At 39.0% G+C, this 23,711-nt stretch overlaps 1 protein-coding gene across 14 annotated transcripts in view; it reads right to left on the reverse strand.

Annotated features, from left to right (window-relative positions):
- The window catches only part of FMN1 (formin 1), a 467,182-nt gene that overhangs the window by 321,791 nt on the left and 121,680 nt on the right, over nt 1–23,711 (reverse strand). For 12 of the 14 annotated variants that reach the window (XM_084975416.1, XM_084975406.1, XM_084975442.1 and 9 more), the window contains one exon: nt 8,292–8,470. The exons of the other annotated variants lie outside the window; for them this stretch is intronic. In XM_084975416.1, coding sequence (XP_084831542.1) covers nt 8,292–8,470 — 179 coding nt within the window. The remainder of the gene's footprint in view (nt 1–8,291; nt 8,471–23,711) is intronic. 14 annotated transcript variants of the gene reach the window in all.

Below are 23,711 nucleotides of genomic sequence, written 5' to 3' on the forward strand. Positions count from 1 at the left end.
ATCTCAGCAGTGCCAGGACATAGGTTCGATCCCTGGCCTAGCACAGTGGGTTAAAGGATCTGATGTTGCCAAAGCTGTGCCATAGGTTGCAACTGCATGTTGGATCTGATCCCTGGCCTGGGAACTCCATGTGCTACAGGGTAGCCAAAAAAAGGAAAAAAAAAAAAAGGAAAATCAAAGGCTAGAGAAAAATAATCAGGCCATAAAAACTGGAGCCTTCTGTTAGCATAGGAGTGCTCTCAAACATTCTCTAGGCAAAGGTTGCTACATTTCAAATTCTAAATGGGATGTGATTTTAACCATAAATTTTCATCTCTATCCTTGAGAGAAAAGAAAGAAAATACTTTTCTGAAATACGCACATGGAACATAAATGATAAATGTAGAAAGAAACAAGCACTTAAAGAAATAATGTGAAACTCATTATTTAAGCAATGTACATGGAACTGCAGTTTTTGAGACAGAAAGGGAAGCTTGAAAAAAATGGAACTCATTTGAAGGGAGCAAAAAGGTAATCATTTGAATTTTAGAGAGGCCAAATAACATATTTCCAGTACCATATTCCAACTCATTGAAACAAAATCCATAGACAAATTTCTCACCAATTTTATGAAATTCAGTTCTAAGCTGTGTTCTCTCAGGCTCCCAAAAGCATAATCCAGTTTTCTCTATGCAGACTCCTCAAGAGTCTAAATTTTACATGACTAGGTATTATATTTCATGTCAGAATAGACACAGAGGAAATGAGAACAAGTGAGTGTTATTGAGATCAAAGAAAAGTGAATTTCGCAATTCCATTAATCATTAAGGTGTCCAATGGTTAAGACAAGCTTGTTATTCTTTTTGTTTTACAAAGACATCTGAGATGTTACTAGATTTGTCATTATCCTGCAATATATAGAGAGGACACCTAGATGTCAAGGAAGGTGCGAGAAATGGCCTAAGAACTGAACTTTATGATTGGCATAAATTAGGTTTTCTATTTAAATGTGCTAACCACCTTCCACAGCAATTTCAAAATTGGAACTAATTTGAGAGAGATAACTGGTTAAATTTCATGGACTTTAGGGATAAAACCAGATTACTTTTTTCCAACTGCTTTGTCGTGACACAGTGGTGAGTTTTTAAGAGTTTTTTTCAGTTCCATCAATAATTCATCCTTTCCAACTGTTCTTTTCTCCATAATCACTTCTTGATCATTTATCATATGGCCAACAGACACAGGATCGCTTTTTTTTTCTCTTGCACTCACACATTCACACACATGTCCTCACACATACAAAGAAACACATGCCTTCAGAAAACAAGCTTACTTTGATAGTTCTGAATTCACTTCCTTTGCAAATACAAGACCCCTTGTCATGGAATATGCTAATGACTTGGGAAAATCCACCTGTGGCTTTTAGCTTTAAGTGGTAGGCTCTTACTAGCTTCCGTGAAAACAAGACCAGGACATGTCCCTTTCCTTGAACTGCACAAGCACCTTGTCAGAGAGTCCCCTGAATTCATTCTTTGCTGTTGAAGCTAATTTATGCTGTGGAGTTTGCCTTTTAGAAGTAAAGGAATGTGAGGGACTGAAACCTGCCCCATGTCTATTAGCACTGCCTCATGAACTGTAAAGACCCAGGGTCTGAGGCATCTAGTATTTCAGGTTAGCAGTTGCAGAAATGTCACTGGATTGCAGTGAGGGATGATCTGTGGTGCTGATTTTGGTTGTGGTTCCAGTTTCTAATTCAGAGCCTGGTTCTCAATTCTCACTGTTTATGGGAGCTAACTCACATCCATGAAATTAATTTACTTCTTAAGTTAAAAAGGAAACAAACAAAAAGAGCATCTAAATTAGCAGAGAGGCAGAGGGGCTTAACATTTTGGCACTTGGGTCCAGATTCAGATAGACCTGGGTTCAAATCCCTGCATATGACTTCACTGAACCTCTCTCCTTTTTTGTACAATAAGTATAATAATTCTTCAAAGGATGGTGCCTGGCATTTAGGAAGTAATCAATACACTGCAGTGTGTCACTGATTTAGACACTCAAGGTTGAGTGTGGACTTGGTAATTATATCCTTCCATTCATAAGACACAATTACTTGGAATCCAGTGCTGTGTCCTCCCCAATTAAGGCAATTCAATCAGGAGAATCAGGATCCCATAGGTGAGGTGACTGAGATGCTCCTTGGAAACTGGCATCACCAAGAAGAGTTCAAAGTCTGTGTTTGAAAAGCTGGCATGCAAAAATCCTACTTTCAGAATTTATACAAACAATACAGAAGGACTATTCTAAGGACTACTTACCTTTTCTGCTTTGCATACCTTTTGTCCAATCTCAGACCACACCTCTTGTAGTGACTTTTTCTACCCTGTCCATGTCCCTTGTTTACAGACCTTTTACAAACCATCCTCTGCAATGAACATTCCTCTCAAATAGAACCTTTGAAGAACCTTCACTTGTTCTAAGAAGTCAGGCCCCATTTGCTCAGATTCAACTGCCTTGACATGTCTAATTCTAAGTGCACTAGGAACCAAGGAACATGGCTAATGATAGTTCCTAGTTAGTAGCATGGCTGATGACAATTCCTAAGGAGCATGACTAATGATAGCTCCTTGTCAGTGGGATATAAGAAACTATCCTTTAAGGCTATCTGTGTAATGTTCATGCTCCACATGGGTATCTGGGGTGACTGAGGATTGATCATATATAGATGCAATCCCCAGGCAATTCACACCTTTGGTGCATTTGGATGTGGCCCCCAAATGAATATCTAGGGTTGCCAGATTTTATAAATGAAATACAGGACAACCAGTTAAATTAGAACTTCAGGTAAACAACACATAATTTTTCAGTATGAAGTATGTCCTATGTACTATTTAGCAACCTCATGACCTACAAGGGCATCTGACTGAGCACTGGGTTTAGGTTTTCAAGCACTTTATAGATCACCCAGAATCGTCTACAGGATTTGCTAGAGCAAGATGATCACCTTATCCAAACCTCTCTACAGGACATCTTGGCTGACATTCAGCTGAGTGGCACCAAGATAGAAGCACTGGTTGCTTGAATATTGAAATACATACTGGTTAATAAAGAGAGGTTGCTTGGAGCCTCCCTAGTATCTATGCTGCAACCCCTGCCATTCCCCCTAGGAACCCTTGGACATTCTCAGAGCTCAGTAACTAAAAGATGAAGGTGACATGTGACTACTCCAATGGACCTTGAGGGTATTATGCTAATTGGAATGAGTCAGAGAAGGAGGAATACTGTATATTCTCACTTACATGTGGAATCTAAAAAAAACCCTAAACTCACAGAACCAGAGAATAGATTTGCAGTTGCCAGATATAGACAATGAAGACGGGGGAAATTGGTGAAGGTGGAGAAAAGGTACAGACTTCCAGTTGTAAGATTAATAAATCCGAGGGATATAATGAACAGTGTGGTGACTAGAGTTAATGCCGTACTGCATATCTGAAAGTTGCTAAGAGAGTAGACCTTAAAAGTCCTCATCACAAGAAAAAAAAAGTGTTAACTGTGTGAGGTGATGGATGTGAATTAAACTTATTGTAATCGTTTCATGGTAAATACATATATCAAATAAATATATATGAAACTTGAAACTTATAGAATATTACATGTTAATTACATTTCAATAAAACTGAGGAGGATGGAGTTGCCTTGTAGTGCAGCAGGTTAAGGATCTGGCGATGTCACTGCAGCAGGGTCACTGCTGTGGTGCAGGTTTGATCCCTAGCCCCAGAACTTCCAAATGCCATGGGCATGGCTAAAAAAAAAGGTCTTAGGAGGAAAAAAAAAAAAAAGACATCACTGGAGAAACAGAAAGAAGAGGTATGAGGCTTCAAATAGAGTTAGGAAGACCAAAATCCATGGTCTCCTATTTGGGTTGTGACATTGTTCCTCTATTAAAACAAAGATTCACATTGAGAATATTAACATGTATTGATTTTTCTTCTAAATAATTTCCTTTTTTTCTTTGTATTTCTTATTTCTTTGCATTTCTTTTAAATAATTTCCACTCCCCATACATCATATTGCTCCTTTAATAGAATGGGGAGATTTAATATTATAGCTAAAAGGAACTTTGTTCCTGTTCCTCCCATTCTGTCAACACTGAGGCCCACAGAAGTTAAGCAAGTGCCCAGAGTCCCACAGCTAGTTAGTGGTTGGAAGTGGGTTGAAGGAGAACTCTATCTCTTGGTGGAGAGCCAAGGGGGCTAAACTGCAAATCTAATCCACTGCCTATTTCTGAATGAATGATCTTAAGCTAAGAATGATCTTTACATTTTTAAATTGTGGGAGAAAAAAAGATGACTAATATTTTTGATGAAAATTACATGAAATTCAAATTTCAGTGTCTATAGACTTTTAGTGGAACACATGCACACTTACTCAAGTATGTATTATCTATGGCCGTTTTTTGCTCTTGCTTTCTTTTTATGGCCATACCCATGGCATATAGAAATTCCCAGGCCACACTTCTGCAGTGACTTGAGCCACTACAGTCAATTGTGGGTTTTTTGTTTGTTTGTTTTGTTATTTTTTTGCTTTTTAAGGCCTCAGGTGCCACATATGGAAATTCCCAGGCTAGGGGTAGAATCAGAGCTGTAACTGCCAGCCCACACCACAGCCACAGCAATGCGGGACCCAAGCCACAACTGTGACTTACATCCCCACAGCTCATGGCAATGCCAGATCCCTGACCCACTGAGTGAGGCCAGGGATCGAATCCACATCTTCATGGATACTAGTCAGATTCCTTCCTGCTGCACCAGAACAGGAACTCCCTGCAGTCAGATTCTTAACCCGCTATGCCAAGGTGGGAACTCCTTTATGACTGCATTTGTTAACAGGGTCGAGTGGTTACAACAGAGACTGTAAGGTCTCCAAAACCTAAAATATTTCTTCTCTGGCTCTTGACAAAAATAAATAAATAAATAAAATTAATGCACAGCTAAATAAGGGACCGTAATAGCAGCCCCAGCCCTAATGCCAAGGGCCATTCTGATTTCCAGATGCCAAACTCCCAACAATCATTAAACGTCTTTAGCTATCACACCTACATACTAATGAGAAGCTGCATGTCCATAGAAAAAGGCTAATTAAAGTAACTTCTTGATGATGACACTGCAAATAAGGTAGAAAACTGAAAACAAAGCAATCCTGCCCAACATTCAAGACTGATCAAAATACTATTCAGCAATATGAGCCTCTGTGGCCTTAGTGTTCACAGCCCCCCAGAGGAAAGAATTCCTTGTGAGCTGGTGTGGTGAATAGGAACAGGATGCAAACTTTTGCTAAGAACCCTCCCAAATGGACAACTTACTTAGAAAAACTATATTCAAAACATAGGAGTTCCCATGGTGGCACAGTGGTTAACGAATCCGACTAAGAACCATGAGGATGCGGGTTCCATTCCTGGCCTCCCTCAGCAGGTTAAGGATCTGGTGTTGCCCGTGAGCTGTGGTGTAGGTTGCAGACACAGCTTGGATTCTGCTTGCTATGACTCTGGTGTAGGCCAGCAGCTATGGCTCCAATTCAACCCCTAACCTGGGAACCTCCATATGCCGTAGGTGCGGCCCTAAAAAGACCAAACAAACAAACAAACAAAAAAACCCAAAAAACAAAAAAAATAGGAGACAAATTGCACCATCTGAAGGTGGGGGAGGGCTTGTAGGTAAGGAGTCAGGGCTCAAGGTGTTAAAATCGCTGATGCAGAGAATAATGTAAAGAAACTATCTCTATTTTTACATTTTCTTAAAATTACAATTAATGGAGTTCCCATCATGGCTCAGTGATTAACCAACCTGACTAGCATGCATGAGGGTTGGGGTTTGATCCCTGGCCTTGCTCAATGGGTTAAGGATCCAACCTTGCGGTGACCTGTGGTGTAGGTCGCAGACGAGGCTGGGCCGCGCTGCTGTGGCTATGGCTCAGGGCAGCAGCTACAGCTCTGGTTAGACCCCTAGCCTGGGAACCTCCATATTGCCATGGATGCGGCCATAAAAGGACAAAAAGACCAAAAAAAAATTACAATTAATGGAAAAATTGAGAAATACATAAAAACATGTTTTATATATTTATATAAATTTATAGAAAATATATTACTTATACATCATATATAATGTATATAATATATAAACATTATATTTATGCTGTAAGCATATTTTATACACACACATACACACAGTATTAAAGCCTGGTTCAGGAAATAGGTCTTGTTTATGTGATGATATATTTCATAAGCTTAAAAATACTTACATTCATAGACAATAAACCAAAGTTTATCCTAAATATTGGAGGAGAGTGGTTTAAGAAAAATGTGTGTGGTAGTGCTATTTATTTCCAAACTGTAGTATTCTCTAAAGTAAAAACAACTTTAATAACCAATAAAAGGAGTTCCCGTGGTGGCGCAGTGGTTAACGAATCCGACTAGGAACCATGAGGTTGCGGGTTTGGTCCCTGCCCTTGCTCAGTGGGTTAACGATCCGGCGTTGCCGTGAGCTGCAGTGTAGGTTGCAGACGCGGCTCGGATCCCGTGTTGCTGTGGCTCTGGCGTAGGCCGGTGGCTACGGCTCCGATTGGACCCCTAGCCTGGGAACCTCCATATGCCGCGGGAGCGGCCCAAGAAGTAGCAAAAAAAAAAAAAAAAAAAAAAAAAATAACCAATAAAAGAGAAATGACTAAATGTAGAGGAATATTATGCATTCACTTAAAATACATCCAGGAAGAATTTGTAATAACATGGATAAGCAATGTAAGAATAATTGGTGGGAAAAAAAAAAAGAAAGAAGGATATAAAATCTATGCTTATAAGTTAAAAAAAAATCTCACTGAAAATAAGTCATACATAGTAAAAATAATACAAAAGCATTTATCAAATGTTTACAGTTACTGATTGTCTTTGGCTGCTGAGATTATGAGCTATGGCTTTTCTTTCAATTTAACTACATATTTCACATTCTCTGAAAAGACTGTGTGTGATTTTAAGAATTGAAATAAAGTAAAATTAGGAAATAATTTAATTCACAGTGGGGGACAATAAAAACATAGTTCAGCCAATATGTTAAAAAAAAAACCCATAAACCCAGAATTTTTTAAAAACACAGGATAAAGAAAGTAGTCTTTCAAAATCTCTTTCAGCACTCTGATACCAGGCCTCCTATCTAAGCAAGCTCAACTTAATCTGACCAGGAGGTGTCACTATTACCCTTCTTACTTTACACACATCTCAAGATGAAAAACTTTGCTTTTTATGTAGAGGGATGTAAACAAAAACTACTAATTTGTATTTGATCTCATAAAGGGCTGTAGATTTTACATCTTCCAGCTTCATAGAAAACCTCCTTTTACTGTAAATGGAATGGCAAATGCTTTTCTAAAATGTCATATAATGACCATGGTTTTATGATTATGAAAAATCCAAGGTTCTGCTCTTGGTTGCTTGAGAAACTTGTAACCTATATAGCCATTATAGGCTAACCCACATTCATCAAAAACATACTTCCAGGCTTGAAAGTAATGAATTAGAAGGTATTAAAAGAAACCAGAGACACAAGATGGTCAACAGGCATTAAAGTTAAAGGTGCAAAAAAAAAAAAAGAAGTACCTCTTGGATTCCTAATTCTCATCTCTACCTCTGATAGGAAATGAGGAGGTGACAGGGGTGACAATCATGACAGTCTGGTCAATCCTATCAGGCCACCTACAATGTGGAAGTAGCTAAAACCCAGCCCACTGCTTTGTATAGGTTAGTCAATGCTTCTGTTTCAATGATCTGGAATGAATGGGAAAGGAGAAGGCTGTTTCTCAGATGGGTATCTATATTAGGCAGATTTCCTGCCAAACTGTTTACCTGTTATCTGAGTGGCTGCAGAGAAAGAAAGGCTTAGGAATGCATGAGGAAGACAGGCTATTTGGATTTCACTGGCGGATCCTGATCATATCAGTTGGCTAACATATGCTCTCAAATTTTTAGAAAATGATATTAAGAGGGGGATAGTGGCAAATGTCCCACCATGAGGTTTAGGACACAAAGGGATGTGAGCAGAGTACTCCATAAACACTTAGATAAAATATAAATACAACCACTTTCCAATGCACGAATTTCAGATCACGAAGGTCTATCAGTTTCCTGCAACAAATTGCTTTTAGACAATGACCCTCACACAAAATGCAGCGTCCGCAGGTTCACAAACACACTTTCCATTCAATGCAGATTATAGGTGCCTCTGCCAACTGCAAAGAATCATTGCACAAACACAAAGATTTCAACTTACATGGAGATCCAAATACAATTCACTTCTGTTTGGCTTCTCTCTTTCCTCGTGGAGCAGAAATGGACAGGCTGGTCCAGCTCTGTAGGCCAGGACCCATGTACTTCCATCCCTGTTGGGAAGGTCTTTAGCTGCTGTCTGCTCACTGAAGCAGTCCCGGGAAAAGCCCTCGGAGGAGATGCCTGGACAAAAACATACAAAAATATCAGTGACACTGTGGCCACAACTACATCAAGCCAACCATAGCCAGGGATTCCTACATGGAAAACTTCATGCCACCTCCTGCTTCCCTTTCGGGTTATATTTTTAGAGTTTGCTTTCCTTAAAAAGGGCTTCTCTTGATCACTCTTTCTGGATCACACTAACAACAAATTAAAAATACATGCCCTCAGAGCTAATTAAAATAGGTGTTCAGCCTGGCAGGAGTCTTTGGCAAGTTCACCTTCATTCCTGGGGCTAGAACTGCCATGCACAGTGCATGCAAGCGCATATTGGCACTTGGTCAGTGTGTGGAATGAACGACATTGCATGAGTGAACTACCTGGAACTCATTTTTCATCTCCAGAATGAAGGGATTAGGCTAGTTCTAATCTGAACTATGTTAGGATAATAATAGTCGAGTATGTGCCAGGCACTGTTCTTAGCCTTATTTTTCAATTTTAAAAATAACCCCATGGCGGTGTTCCCGTCGTGGCGCAGTGGTTAACAAATCCGACTAGGAACCATGAGGATACGGGTTCAGTCCCTGGCCTTGCTAAGTGGGTTAAGGATCCGGAGTTGCCATGAGCTGTGGTGTAGGTCTCAGACGCGGCTCGGATCCCGTGTTGCTGTGGCTCTGGAGTAGGCCTGCAGCACAGCTCCGATTCAACCCCTAGCCTGGGAACCTCCATATGCCACAGGAGCGGCCCAAGAAATAGCAAAAAAATAAATAAAATAAAATTTAAAAATAACCCCATGGGTAGATATCATTAGGGTTCCCATTTTAGAAGGGGAAATGAAAGTCCAAAGAATTGAGCAAATTGCTCAAGATCAGATGATAAAATGGGTAAATGGTAAAGACAAGGATTGTATCCAGCCAGTCACCACTAGAGGGCAAGCTCTTAATGACGAGACTCTGGCCTTCACCTGGCATTCTTGAGATGGTGACTCATGTTCTACAACAAAAGGCCTTCATGGTCAAGTACGTGTGAGAAAAGCAACATGCTGTATATAGTCATGTCATCATATTAAAGACCTTGAAATGTCCTTTAGTAAAGAAACCAATCTCTGTACAATAGTGTTTTCTAAACTTACTTGACCACAGAGTCCATTTAAAGGGACACTTGTTGAATACATTGCAAGCCACCAGGAGGCACTTGAATAGAGTTTGGAAACCACAAGATCACCTCTCAAGGCCCACAGAACTAGGCAAATTTCCTAGACCTCTTCTAATTCCTGGTAAGCAAGCTTGGCAAAATATTAAGCAACTAGGCAGAAGTCAAGGGTTTAGGTATTTTGCAATAGAGATGACTGTTGGATATATGATAGTGTGTTTATTATGCATAATCCTTGTAATAGTGTCTCTTTGGCAGGAACCCAAAGCCAGGCAATGACTTCCGCCATGCTGAACACCTGACTTACAAGCAACTTGAGCTGAGCATAAGCCAGCTAACAAAAGGACTGTGGGATAACATGCTTCTCCTTTATATTGGAGCAGCATTTTAGAAGAAAGAAAATTTGGGGGTTGTTTTTTTTCCAATTAGCATATTTATTTCTGCTAACTGAAACAATTCCGACATGCTGGGAAAAGGAAATTCTTGAAAAATCTTTGCATTTTAGAAGAAAGAAAATTTGAAAACAGCCAAGGTTTTGCTTTTTGTTTGCCTGTCTTGGTTGGTTTCTAATCACACTTTGAGGTTGAAAGGTGATGTCGGTCACTACAGGGTCTTTACAGTTGTCCTCTGGGAGGCTTTTTTTTTTCTTTTTAGGGCTGCACTTGTGGCATATGGAAGTTCCCAGGCTAGGGGTCAAATTGTAGCTGCAGCTGCCAGCCCATGCCACAGCCATAGCAACAGCAACAGCAACATGGGATACTTAACCCACTGAGAGAGGCCAGGGATCTAACTCTCATCCTCATGGATACTAGTTGGGTTCCTAACATGCTGAGCCACAATAGTAACTCCCTCACAAAGCACTCTTCTGTGATCACCAAGAAAATGAGGGTCCAGGGCCTCTAGCAAATAACTCTGCAGACATGGGTATCCAGAAGGTTACAACCATGCTCTGTCTTCACCTGAGCCAGATGTCCTACAGTGAGGGCCTTCTCAGGAACTTGGCCTCCCTCATTCTTTCCACATGCCCATTTCTACCTACTCTTTCCAGAAAGACTTTCTCCTGGGCTTTGGTTTAGGGCCTCATGTGTCACAGAGAGCCCCCAGCTCCTGCTCAGAAGACACAGAAAAGGACAAATGCCTATAAGACCCTCGGAGAGGAAGCACTAAAGCACCTCTACTATATCTTCATGGTGCCCCTGGAGAGAATGTAGCACTGGTCACACTTTAGGAGATGAAGAAATTAAAGCTGGAAGCCCTTTGAACTTCTGTTTACAAAGCTCCTCGACTACTTCTGTTCATATTTGACAAGGAAAGAGGAAATGAGCCTTTTCAAAGGTACGGCATACTCTCACTGGGCTACCTCATCTTCAGAAATGTATTCATTACTAATCACCTCCCTGGTTTCCAACCCCTTCACACTTCCTTTTCATTTTGGAATAGCTGCTTGCTTTGGGTACAGTTCACACAGATTAATAAAACAACATAAAACATAAGACATACATCACAGAGAACATGCACTAGAGCACCAAAAATAAGACAATTAGATCGTCAAAGGCACGTTGTCTAGTGAACAGAGGTTCATAAGAGAGTGGCAAATTCCCACAACAACAAGGATCTGGTGTCCCTGGATAAAATACAGGTGCCCGTGCAAATGCAACTACCTGGCACCTGCCATGGCCATCTACCACTGCACTAACTAATGAGGTAGGGGTTGCAACCCAAGTCACTCTGCAGAGGAAAGACAATGTGATGTTTAGGCAGAAATGATGAAAAGTAACTTCATTTTATAAATATTTGTGATTTATTTTGAAGGGGGGCCGCAGGTACAGCATATGGAAGTTCCCAGGCTAGGGATCAAATCAGAGCTGCAGCTGCCAGCCTACGCCACAGCCAGAGCAATGCCAGATCCAAGCCATACATGTGACCTACACCACAGCTCAGGGCAATGTGGATCCTTAACCCACTGATCAAGGCCAGGGATTGAACCCATGTCCTCATGGATACTAGTCGGGTTCATTACTGCTGAGCCACGGTGGGAACTCTGAAACAGTTTTGATTTTAAAGAGCCATGTTTTAATGCCTTATTTAAACCAGACAATGTCTCCATGAAGCAGAGATGTAAGGTAAAACTGTGAAGGATCATAACTTGGGGAAATGATCATTAGAACAAGAAAGACCAAGGGTAGAAATAAGTAACAAAACTTGCTGTTCTCAGAGGTCTGACAAAGTAGGTTGAGGACATAGGACAAATTCACCATGAGAAAGGACATAAGCTTATAAAGTTAGTCTTTGAATGGAGAGTTTTAATAATAGCAACTTAAGTTTTTTAAACAGTCAAAAATAAAACACAATGGGTATACCTATTAAAAGAGGTAGTGTTCCACACTACTCTCTTCAGCTGAATACATTTAATAAAGACAGCAGAAAAATCACCTGAAATTCAGTAAGTGCAGTCTGTCAGAAGTCTAATGTCATTTAATTTTCTGATGCAAATAGATTTTGAGGTGTCAGATTTTGATTGAATATTTTACAAAAAGCTTAAAACAGTCTTAACCATGTCTTCCCCTTTCATGTGCGGACATCATAACTCTAAGTTCTACTCAGTCTTTATTAGTTATTTTGTTTCTCAAAGACATTTCAACAGCCTGATGGACCACACAGTACACACACAGGTTAACTCTACAGCTGACCACTGCTGTTAATACAACATAGAGCACAGTCACAGCACAGGAAGGGCGACTTACCTTGGGATCACTTTGAAAGTCTGTGCTTTCCCCAACCATTCAGATGATGAGCTGCACTTCCTGAGGCTAACCTACAACATCAGACTGGGAGTTTGCTGTCAATTGTCAATACAATGGAAGCAGACACAAAGGGAAGGCGACATGCCATTCAAAACTGGAAGGAGTCTCCACAGCTCATCTCCCCCAGTGGAATAAGGCTCCCCACCTGAAGTTCAGTGGTTCATTGTTCCCACATCTTCACCCCATCCCTGCATTGTGATTATGCACCCAAGGCCTTTTCCAGCTGCCTTTATGGCTCCTCCCCCACCACAGATGTTGTCTATTTCCCAGGTCCATGGAAGTTGGACCTGGCACTGTGACTTACTTTGGCCAATTGAATATGGGCAATGTGACAGTGAGCCAATGCTGAGCCAAGGCCTTAGGAGGCACTGTGTGTGTTTACACTCTGCCTTGTGTTTCTGCCATCACTGCAAGACAAGTGCATCCCAGGGTGCCTAGACTTAGGCACAAACCCAGCCCTGCTGCCTGGAGCTGGATCACATTAAGTGAAGCTTGCCAACACTTAGGGCGACAAATGAGAATAAATATTTGCTGTGAGCCACTGATATTTGGGGTTTGTTGAGATAGCTGCCTAATACACTGTATCATCTGTTCCCACCAGAAATACTCTATATATTAAAAACTTTAAGCCATTTCAGCTGAGAGGACTTAAAGACTGCAATATTATTTTGCAATATGTATTAAAAACATTAGTACATTAGGTTTTGAGAAAAATCAAGTGAAAATCCACAGCATGCCCATTTCCTCATTCATATCAAAGTCCACACACAACCTACATTTCATTAAAAAATATTAACCTTGTTTACCAGGCATTGCCTTCAATTATCTAGAATATATATATATAATAAAATTTACATTTATATAAATATATATATTTATAAAATCCTCTTCCAAATTTTGCAAACATACTATATAACCAGTTGGACAAAAGTCCCTAGGGAACAAAATTACAGTGGCTTTAAGCCTTTACCTCTAATTTTCCCATCATACAGAGCCCTCAATTGACAGCAATGATGGAATATTATGCCTCCAAAAGGTGGAGAAGGATTTCCCATAGCGGCTCAGCAGAAATGGATCTGACTGGCATCCATGAGGATGCAGGTTCAATCCCTGGCCTTGTTCAGTGAGTTAAGGATCCAATGTTGCTGTGAGCTGTGGTGTAGGTTGCAGACACAGCTTTGATCTAGTGTTGCTGTGGCTGTGGCGTAGACTGGAAGCTAGGAGCTCCAATTCAACCCCTAGCTTGGAAAACTCTATATGCCCCTGGTGCAGCGCCCCCCCCCCCCAAGAAAAAAGACAAAAGGAGAAGAGGAAAAAAGAAACCTTCAGCCTGAAACTCTTAGGAGTTTTTGCCCCTCTGCTGCAGCTCCCAAGGCCGTCCATCATACTTGACTTAAAATAAATGCAAAGAGGTGAAGTTTTCTCAGCCATGACTATCAGAACTGATAGGTAAATGTAGACATTGGCCCACAATAAACTACGTGACATTGTTAAGTACTTGTAAAGAGGGTGTGTGCCTGTCTGTAATTATTCATGTCTACATCTAGGAAGACAGAGCTTTGGCAAAAATATAGTCTCAAGGCTGATATCTGTCAATTAGAGATCAACTTTCAAACATTCCACTGCCCCCATTTTCATTCCTTGTGATGTTTAATGATAAAATCTCACTAAGTCAGCTAGGTAGATATAACTCTGAGAAAGCATCTGATGTATCCATTCCAGCCTCTATCTCTCCTCACGAGAAGTAGGTAGAGAGAGAAATTATGAGCAAGGACAGCAGGCGGGATGTATATAGAGTCAGGGGAGGGCTGTGGTTGATCAGAAAGTAGGACAGACTGGGGCGTAGGCGTGCCAGTTTTAGATTCTATGAGGAAACATGCATATCCATCAAAAAAATGCAATGTTATTTGGATTCCTAAAATTATGTGCAAATTCAAATTAAATAGAATATATAAGAAGGGATCTTATATATCTCCCCACCTACTGCTCATATTATAAGTGAAGGAACATAAATCCAGGATGACTGTGATATTTCTAACCTACTCAGTTAGTGGCAAAGGCAGAACTAAAACCCAGGTTCCAGGGGAACCTTCCATGCTGTTTAGAGAAGGATAGTATTACCAATTCCCCAGATGGGAATGCTGTGGTCTGAGGAAGAAGGAGATATGAATGCGGTGACAGGTGGGATCAATTCCTAACTGTGACCTTAGTGGAATTACTAAACCTCCCTGAATCTTAATTTAATCATTAATAAAATGAATATAATAAGGATATGCTTGGTATTGAGCTGTGCTCAAAAACAGTTTGAGCACAGAAAACAAAAACAGTTTGAGCACAGAAAACTCAGTTTTCCTCCAGAAAACTTTTCCTGGACTGGAGCTGATGAATTGATGAAGTATGCAAACAAGAACCTGTTTTAAGTAAATAAAAGAAAGCTTATATACAATGCGGCCATATTAACCACCACAGTCATGTCTAAGGACAATGTTTTTGTTGGAAAAGAAAAATTAAGCTCATAAGAATTCATGGTAGCACTCCAGTGCAGTAGATCCCAAATCTGTTCAGGTCCTAAAAATAGAATTCACATCACCAAATGCAGTAACTCCTGGTAAGTCACTGATCATTTCCAAGAAGTGCAGCTCCTCAGGGCACTTCACAGACACTCTATGATAGATCTTCCACAAAGGTGAAACACATGAGCCTACAGCATGAATGAAACTATCTATAGGCATAGCTGTAAGTGAAATAGCATTTTAAAGAGGCACATCAATATCTATTTTTATGATTATTACATTAACCTCTTTCCCTGATCTTTTCCTGTAAAGAATACAAATGTTAGATGAAAGGCAAATATTACTCAAGTCTGGAAACTCAATTGTGACTATAGTTATACTGAATCTTTCTTTTTTTAAAAATTGAAGTATAGTTGATTTATAGCAAACTGATTCAGATATATGTAAGTGTGTGTATATATATATATATATATTAATTTATTCTATTTAAAAAAATATTATTTTCCATTATGGTTTATCATAGGACATTGAATACAGTTCTCTATGTTACACAGTAGGATCTTGTTCTATGTGTCCCTTCCATATAAAATAGCTTACATCTGCTAACTCCAACCTCCCACTCCATTCCTCCACTAACTCCCTCCCCACTGGCAACCACAAGTCTGTTCTCTAGGTCTGTGAATCTGTTTCTGCATTGTAAATAGGTTCATTTGTGTCATATTTTAGATTCCACATATAAGTGATGTCACGATACCTGTATTTCTCTTTCTGACTTACTTCACTTAGCATGATAATCTCTAGTTGCATCTATGGCTGTGAACGACATTATTTCATTTTTTTTTTTAATGGCTGAGTGTATACTGAATATTTTAACACCTGAAAACAGGGGCATGTGTTTAAAGTAGCACAAATGCTGTTGAGTCATTCTGCTTTAGAAAGGATAGGAGAGAGGAGCAGGTGCATCTAAGTAAGGTTTGGTGCAGTAAAATATCAAATCAAAAAAGGCTCAAATCTGGAAGGTTGCAGGGTCCACTGAGACATCAAGAACCACTGCCTACTCTCAGATAGTAAATGCTGATGAAATTAGATGTTGGTACTTCAAATACCTAAGTTATCACTATATTTTGGTGTGTTTGGTCATGAGGAATATACCTGTTTATTAACAAAAAATATTGAAGTGAAGAACAAGAATACAGAAAACATTCCTTACAGTATGCATTATAAATACATTTCAATATTTTTCTTTTTACATCACATTATTCCGATTATTATGGGGACAGTTGCACCAGTGGGAACCCAACTCTTGAAGAGATATGATGTAATTACTAAATATCTTAAGCTAAGGAAGTACAAAATACTAAGTTTTGAATAATAAAATATATAATAAATTACTTTTAAAAAATCTCTTTCCTAAAAGAAATGATCTTAAGGAATTCACAAAAAAAATGAATATACATAACAAGATTGATACAAAGGGGAAAAGATAGCACACATGCCAATGTTAAAGGTAAGCATTTACAAGTTTAAGAACAAAATACGGTTTTGAGTATCCTGACAAAGAAAGAATGAAACAGCAATCAGTTATTCCACACCTATTATCAAAAGGAAGAAACACTGAGACAATTAAAAGCTAGACAATTTATCTCCAGCTGACTGAGATGACAGGGAGCATTTTTTCAGGCAAAGGGAAAAAAGATCAGAATAAAATATGGAAAACACCAAAAGTGATAAATACGTGGGTAAATGCACAAGACATTTTTCTCATTGAAGTTATTCAAAAATATAATTAACAAAGCAAAATAATGTATCCTGGGGCTTATAACACATGTAAGATATAAAATGTTGACAATAGCACAACATCAAGAGAGAGAAATTGAAATATTCTGTTGTAAATGTCACACATTTATATGACGTGGTATAATATTATTTAAAATAGATTGCAGTAAAGTTACATTATAAAAACTCTAGAGTAACCAGTTTTTAAAAACAGTATCTCCAACAGTGAATATAATGTGGAATTTTAGAAGTACTTGATCCAAAAGAAGACAGGAAGTAATATAAAAGAGTACAACAAAAAAAGGAAGATAGATGAAAACTCAACCATGCTAATAGTTACAGTAAATATAAATCACTTAAAATCTCCAATTTAAAACCAGAGTTTGTCAAACTGTATAAAAAAGTGAGACTCAACTATATGCTATCTACAAGAAACTCATTTTAAAACATAAAATTATAAATAGGTTAACAATAGAAGGATGAGAAAAGTTCTATCATGCAAACATTAATCACAGAAAGTTTGAGTAGTTATAGCAGTATCAGACAAAAATAAACTTCAAAGTGAGATATGTTACCAAGAATAAAAAGAAAAATTTCATAATGATAAAGGAGTCAATTCAGCAAAAAGGTACAACAGTCTTAAATTTCTTTGTACCTAGTCACAGATCTTCACAATACTAAAGTAAAACCAATAGAACTAGGAGTTCCCAGGTGGTGCAGTGGGTTAAGAATCCAGTGTTGTCACTGCTGTGGTGTGTGGGTTTGATCCCTGGCCCCATAAGTGCATATCCCAAGCGCAGCAAAAAAAAAAAACAAAACCCTATTAGAACTGAACTGAGAAATATGTATATTCACAATTATATTTGGAGATTTCAACACTCCTCTCAGTAATTAATAGAACAGGTTGACGGAAAATCAACAGGGAAGAGAGAAGAATTAAACAACATTCCTACTGATTTTACTTAATTGATACTTATAAGATACTCCATCCAATAACTACAGAATATATATTTTTTTCAAGTGCATATGGAATTTATCAAAATCATTCACAAACTGAGCCATAAAATAAGACAATACATTTAAAATAATCAACATGTTCACCGACTACAATGGAATTAAATTAGATATCAATAATGGAAAGCTATCTGGAAAATCCCAAGTATTTGCATATTTGGAAATTAGAGACCACAAAACTTCATAGGTCAAAGAAGAATCACAAAGGAAATTAGAAAATATTTGGGATACAGCCAAAGCAGTGATCAGAAGGCAATTTATAGCCTTACTTAACAACGAGTGAATGCCCCCTTCCACTTTGGCCAACATATTATTATTTATTCTCTGGACCAAGTTATATCAGGCGGAGGTGATATATAGTTAACTCAGAGAAAACAAGGTTTCAGTAACCCCTGCTTTTTAAATGCTAAATGCTTTAGCTTTTTTCACCCCATTACACTTCAAGAAAACTTTTAGTTTCTACAGCTGGGAAGGTACTGGAATATTATTCTAGGAGAAACATGACCAACTCAAGAGTAAGAACATGGAAACAGTAACACTAAAATTCCTAGAGAAACAGCTATCCCTGATCACCCTATAGTGAAGCTCAAATCCAGTATCTTTCGATGGGCACTCAGAGCTTCCACACGGCTTTTTAATTTCTAGACCTTAAGCATGTACAACCAATGATTACAAGACGACTGAGGAGAACACCTAACTTAAACAGCAAGGGAGTGGAAAGCAAAAGGAGAAAGAGGTTATGCCACTTCATACCTGATGGATCAAGATTTTTAAAGGCGGCTACTTTTTTCAGCAGCCATTATCTTTGCCACCTGGCCCTGTTCCACAACTTCAGTTCTTGCCAGCTTCTGGCAAAACTGTCTCTGCCCTTTTCCACTTTAGGCTTAGGGCTGATAATAGCTTTCTACTGTTGCTAGTTTCTGGGAACCTCACAAACTCATGCTGGTTTTCTTAATTGGTCTGGACATAATCTCTTTATTAAATTATTTTCAGTTTCAATCCTTTTGAACACACCATCTCTTTTCTGCCAGGACTCTGACTGACAGAGTAATTGGAATCAGGACTAGGGTTTATTTCCTACCCTTTAGCATGCTTTTGTATTATTAAGGCATTTAGGGTAATTGCCATCTGATGCTTGCCACTTAGAATAATAGCAGCAATGTCACCTGCTGTGTAATCTCTTAAAAGGTATCAAAATCATCAAACTCCTTTCAGATTATTTTATAACAGATAAAAGGTAAACTGTCATACTCTAAGGCAGCGACAAGTAGACTGCTGTCCCTTTCAGATGAAGATGAATTGACTGATACGAAGATAAACCATCTTTTTCTTTTTTTTTTTAGGGCCACACCAGTGGCTTATGGAAGTTCCCAGGCTAGGGGTCAAATCAAAGCTGCAGCTGCCAGCCTATGCCACAGCACAGCAACTCGGGATCTGAGCCATGTCTGAGACCTACACCACAGCTCCTTAGCAAATCCGGATCCTTTAACCCACTGAGCAGGGTCAAGGATTGAACTCAAGTTCTCATGAACACTAGTTCAGTACTTTACCACTGAGCCATGATGGGAACTCCAATATAAACCATTTTCTGAATCAATAAATGCATATTAGCTCCTAGGGGCCGTGCTGATATACTCAAGAAGTATACTATATCTGCAGTCCTGTTATGGCTCATCAGTTTAGGAACCTGACATAATATCCTCGAGGATGCACATTCTATCCCTGGACTCGCTCAGTGGGTTAAGGATCTGGCGTGGCCACAAGCTGCAGATGTGGCTCAGCTCTGATGTTGCCTTGGCTGTGGTGAAGGTCTCAGCTGCAGCTCCAATTCAACCCCTAGCCCAGGAACTTCCATAAGCCACAGGTGCATCGCTAATAAGAAAAAAAAAAAAAAAAAAAGTGTACAATATCTGAACCAGTGCCTGCAATTTGCATCTCCATGTAATGAAGTTTAGAATAATCCAGACATTCTCTAAGAGCCATCTGTTTTCTCACTGGCCAAATGAAAACTTGAATGGGAGTATGGTGTGAATCACCACCCCTAAAACCACCTCAAGGATACAGCATAATACTTTCAACTAGAAGGAAAACTTTGGTGCTCATTCTCCCAGAACACCTAAATCTGGAGACCAAAAGTAGAAGTGAGAGAGCCCTCTCGCACTATTACACCTAATTAATCTCTTGCACAATTTTTACTTCCTATGCTTGCAAACTTGGACTCAGTGGGTTCAGAGATCTTAGTGCCCAGAGAAGGGATGCTTCCACTAGGGAACTTAGTCCTGGTTCAAGAGGCAGAAAGGTGAGAGTGCTCCCTGACCACTGTAAGTTCTCATATATCAGAGATGCATTTATCTGATTTCAGTGCCTCACCAAATGAATGTCTTTAGTAGAATATTTTGAACTGGTCCTAGAGTATTAAACTCCTGTGACCAAAGAGATAGTAATAAATGTTAAAGCTGCACGTTTTGAAAAATAGCCTAGAATGAATGTCCTCATATCAATATTAAAAAGATACAAGGAAGCTACAGTGAAATAAATACTCTCAAAGATTGCTGGTGAGAGAATATTTAGTGTGCATCCTTGAAAAGCTATTTAGCAATACATATTTGAAACAGGAGTCAACAACTAAGGCCCAATGGTCAGATATACAGCACACAGCCTGTTTTTGTACAGCCTGAAGAATGGCTCTTGCATTGTTTCCATTTTTAAAGGAGTGGAAGGAGGAGGAAGAGGCAGGGAGAGAGAATGGGGGATCAAGAGAGAAATGGGAAAGTGGAGGGAGAAGGGTTGGAGGGAGAAGTCACAGAGAATTCATGGCCTGCAAAGTCAAAAATATTTACTATTTGGCTCTTTACAGAAAAAGTTTGCTGATACCTACCTATTCTAAAATGTTAAACATGTTCTTCTCCTTTAACCAATAAAGACTGACTTGTGTGAATCTATCCTAGAAGAATAATTGTTTTGTTATTCAAGATTTAATATAAAGATATATTATAAGATGCCCATCAAAGTGTAATTTATAATTTTAAAAGTGAGAGACTAAATGCCATAAACACTATATACACCTTGATGTTGGAATTATTTTTTGGTACTGAATTAGACCCTATGGAATGCAAAAAAAAAAAAAAAAAGAGAGAGAGAGAGGGCAGAACTCCATTTCTCTAAAGGGCTCACTTGCAAGTTCAAATGACTGGTTCAATAATATGTTGTCATATTCCATTTCATCTATTTTGAAATATTTCAGCTATTTCTCATCCTCCCTTCAAACTATATATGCCCAAAGGAAAAGAAAAATTTAAAAACGAAACCTAAGCCAATAAAAGAGCTTTCATGATTTTCATGCAGTAGAATATTAGAGGAGTCTGGGTCTTTTCAGAATGTTTTATTCAACTAAGTTGTCATGACCTTTTCCTTTATATTTTGACTCTATTTGGTCAACCAAAAAAATTAACCCTAATCATCTACAGTCTAATAACTTGTTTTTAGGATTTTACCACTATCTGAAAATTTGCGCCCCCTACCCTCCGCCCCATCAGGGGACTGCTATAATCTCAAATGTGATTTTACTATGTCTTGGGGCTGTTGCCTACCAGAAAACACAGCCCCAATTTAAAATGCATGTCGATGGAAAAATCAATTTACTAGAAGAAAATTAACTTCAGACGCAAATCTTTCAGGAAAGCAATCGATCCATAAAGTGAGTTAAATCTATTTTTAGGAATAAAATTGAGTTCATCATATATTTTTCAGCCAAGAACAACTTATCAATATCTTCAAGTTCATGATAAACATTCCCTGAAATGATTACACACACACAAACACACACACACCAGAACAGGAACCTTTGAGTTTAGCGCTGCTGAGAAATTATAAATAAACACAAGATTGTCAATAATGACTTCAGAAGAGCAAATAGGATTAGACTGAATTGTATTGTGCTGACAAGTATTTCAGGCATAAGGTTTTTACTGTGGCATTACATTGTATTTAGAAACATAGAAGTGGACTTTCTTGCCAAATTTTCACAATTTATCATTTAAAACAATAGTAGGAGGCACCGCAGTGAATTGTTACTAATGAATGGAAGCATCAAATAATTTATTTTCCTTTTTTTGAAATAACAGTCATATCTTATTAATGACACGTATGCAGAAAATTCCCAGGGAAAGCCACAACCATTCTGGATGAGGTCAGGGGAAATGCTATATCAAAGAATTCAGCACAATTCATGAGATGTACCCAAGATGGATCAATCCATTGAGAACAAAAGGAAACGAAAAAACACAATTAATTACTAGAGAAACTAGTAATAGGTATCTGCTCCTGTAGCAATGTCTTCCAGCCAATTCAATTCTAAAGTAGTTTTGTAATTTGCCATGGACTCAAGAATAGTGTGAATTAACTGAAGAGAGGAAATAGTAAAGGAACAATTGGATAATTTAATGCAAATTAGTAAACGCGTTACTTTGCTGAAGGGAGCTGATGCTGTTTTCTTTGAAGAAATCTTAAAAAAAAATTCTATTTTTTAAAACAATGCTAATTTGAATCTTAGTATTTGCCCCAATAAAGGGATAAACAGTACGAATGTTGCAATCTCATCGTGATAGCTTCAGTGGTGAGCAGAGGATACTGACACTTTCCAAGGATTCTCAGAGAGACAGTGTAGGCTGGGGAACTATCTAGAAGAATGAAGTACATGCTCTGTCCTGATGATCAGTAGATGAGACCATCTGCCTCACTGCCTGTACAGGGGGCCAGAAACTGAGAGGTTGGTAGTGAATGAGTTTGGGCAGAGGTCTGTGTCATCTGGCTGTTTCATTGCTAAATGCACTGGGCAGGGGTCGGGGCCAGGAGTCATCTCCAGAATTAGAAACAGATTTTCTTTGGGCTATTCTGAACTCCTCCTGCCAGAAAAAGAATAAGAAAAAGGAGAATAGGGGTTTTTACCTATAGCTAGCATGATTTATCCTATTGGGAGAAACAGGATTGTTGGGGATGCTGTGGGTATGAGACCTATCTGGGGACAGGCTAGTTAGGAAGCTCTCATAACGTTACCTAGGCTAGACTGTTGAAGGTTCAGACACCTCAGAAATAAAGGTTAAGACCCCCAAAGGAATTCAGACCTGCTAAAATGCTGGCTACGGGCAAGAACAACTTGAAATGGGTAACAAATGTGGCAAGACTCGATGTTGTTTATGACCTTGCGACTGGGTAAATTAAACCTGTATTTTCTTACAGATTGTTAGGCTCTCTAGAAATTGATGAATTTCTTTCAATAAATACTATTAACTTTTCCCTTTCTTTCCCCCCTCCTTTCTGAAGGGGTCTCATCACTATATACATGGTATATTAATTACAATAAAATATTTGATTCATAAGTTGCAATAATATTTAATATATTTTTATAGCCACACCTGTGCGATATGGAAGTTCCTAGGACAGGGATAGAGTTCGAGCTACAGCTGAAACCTATGCCACAGCTGCAGCAACACCAGATCCTTTTACCCACTGCACCAGGCCAGGGATTGAACCTGTGCCATGGCAGTGACTGAGCCGCTGTAGTCAGATTCTTAATGCACAGCACCACAGTGGGGACTCCAGGTTGCAAAATCTTTTAATGGATCATGATGGCACAAGAGGAGCAATTAACACTGTCCAGTGACTCTGAACTCCAAGAATAGGGTCCCCGTGACATTACTTCTGGATCCAGTAACAGTATCACTTTGTGTTGCCTCCTGTTAAGGAGGAAGTGTTTATGGTTATACATGGTAGAAGCAAAGCCATTGAGAACTTATTTGGAGGTAAAGACATTTCGGATAAAGGAGTGACATCTAAAAGCCATATCTAGAATGATGTTCTGTCCCTTAGCTGTTCTTCCTTTTCTGGGAACTACTTCCAGAACCTAAGGGGAGGCTCTGAGCAGCCATTGTGATGTGGACTTTTCAGAATCATTTGGTCATAAAATGGCTATCTGACCCAAGATAATGCTAGTATATTTTTTTG

Source organism: Sus scrofa, chromosome 1, assembly GCF_054392235.1.
Source record: "Sus scrofa isolate SSC_HxYL_T2T_F1_AM1 chromosome 1, Sscrofa_HxYL_maternal_Yorkshire_Landrace_v2.0, whole genome shotgun sequence".
NCBI classification, from domain to species: domain Eukaryota; kingdom Metazoa; phylum Chordata; class Mammalia; order Artiodactyla; family Suidae; genus Sus; species Sus scrofa.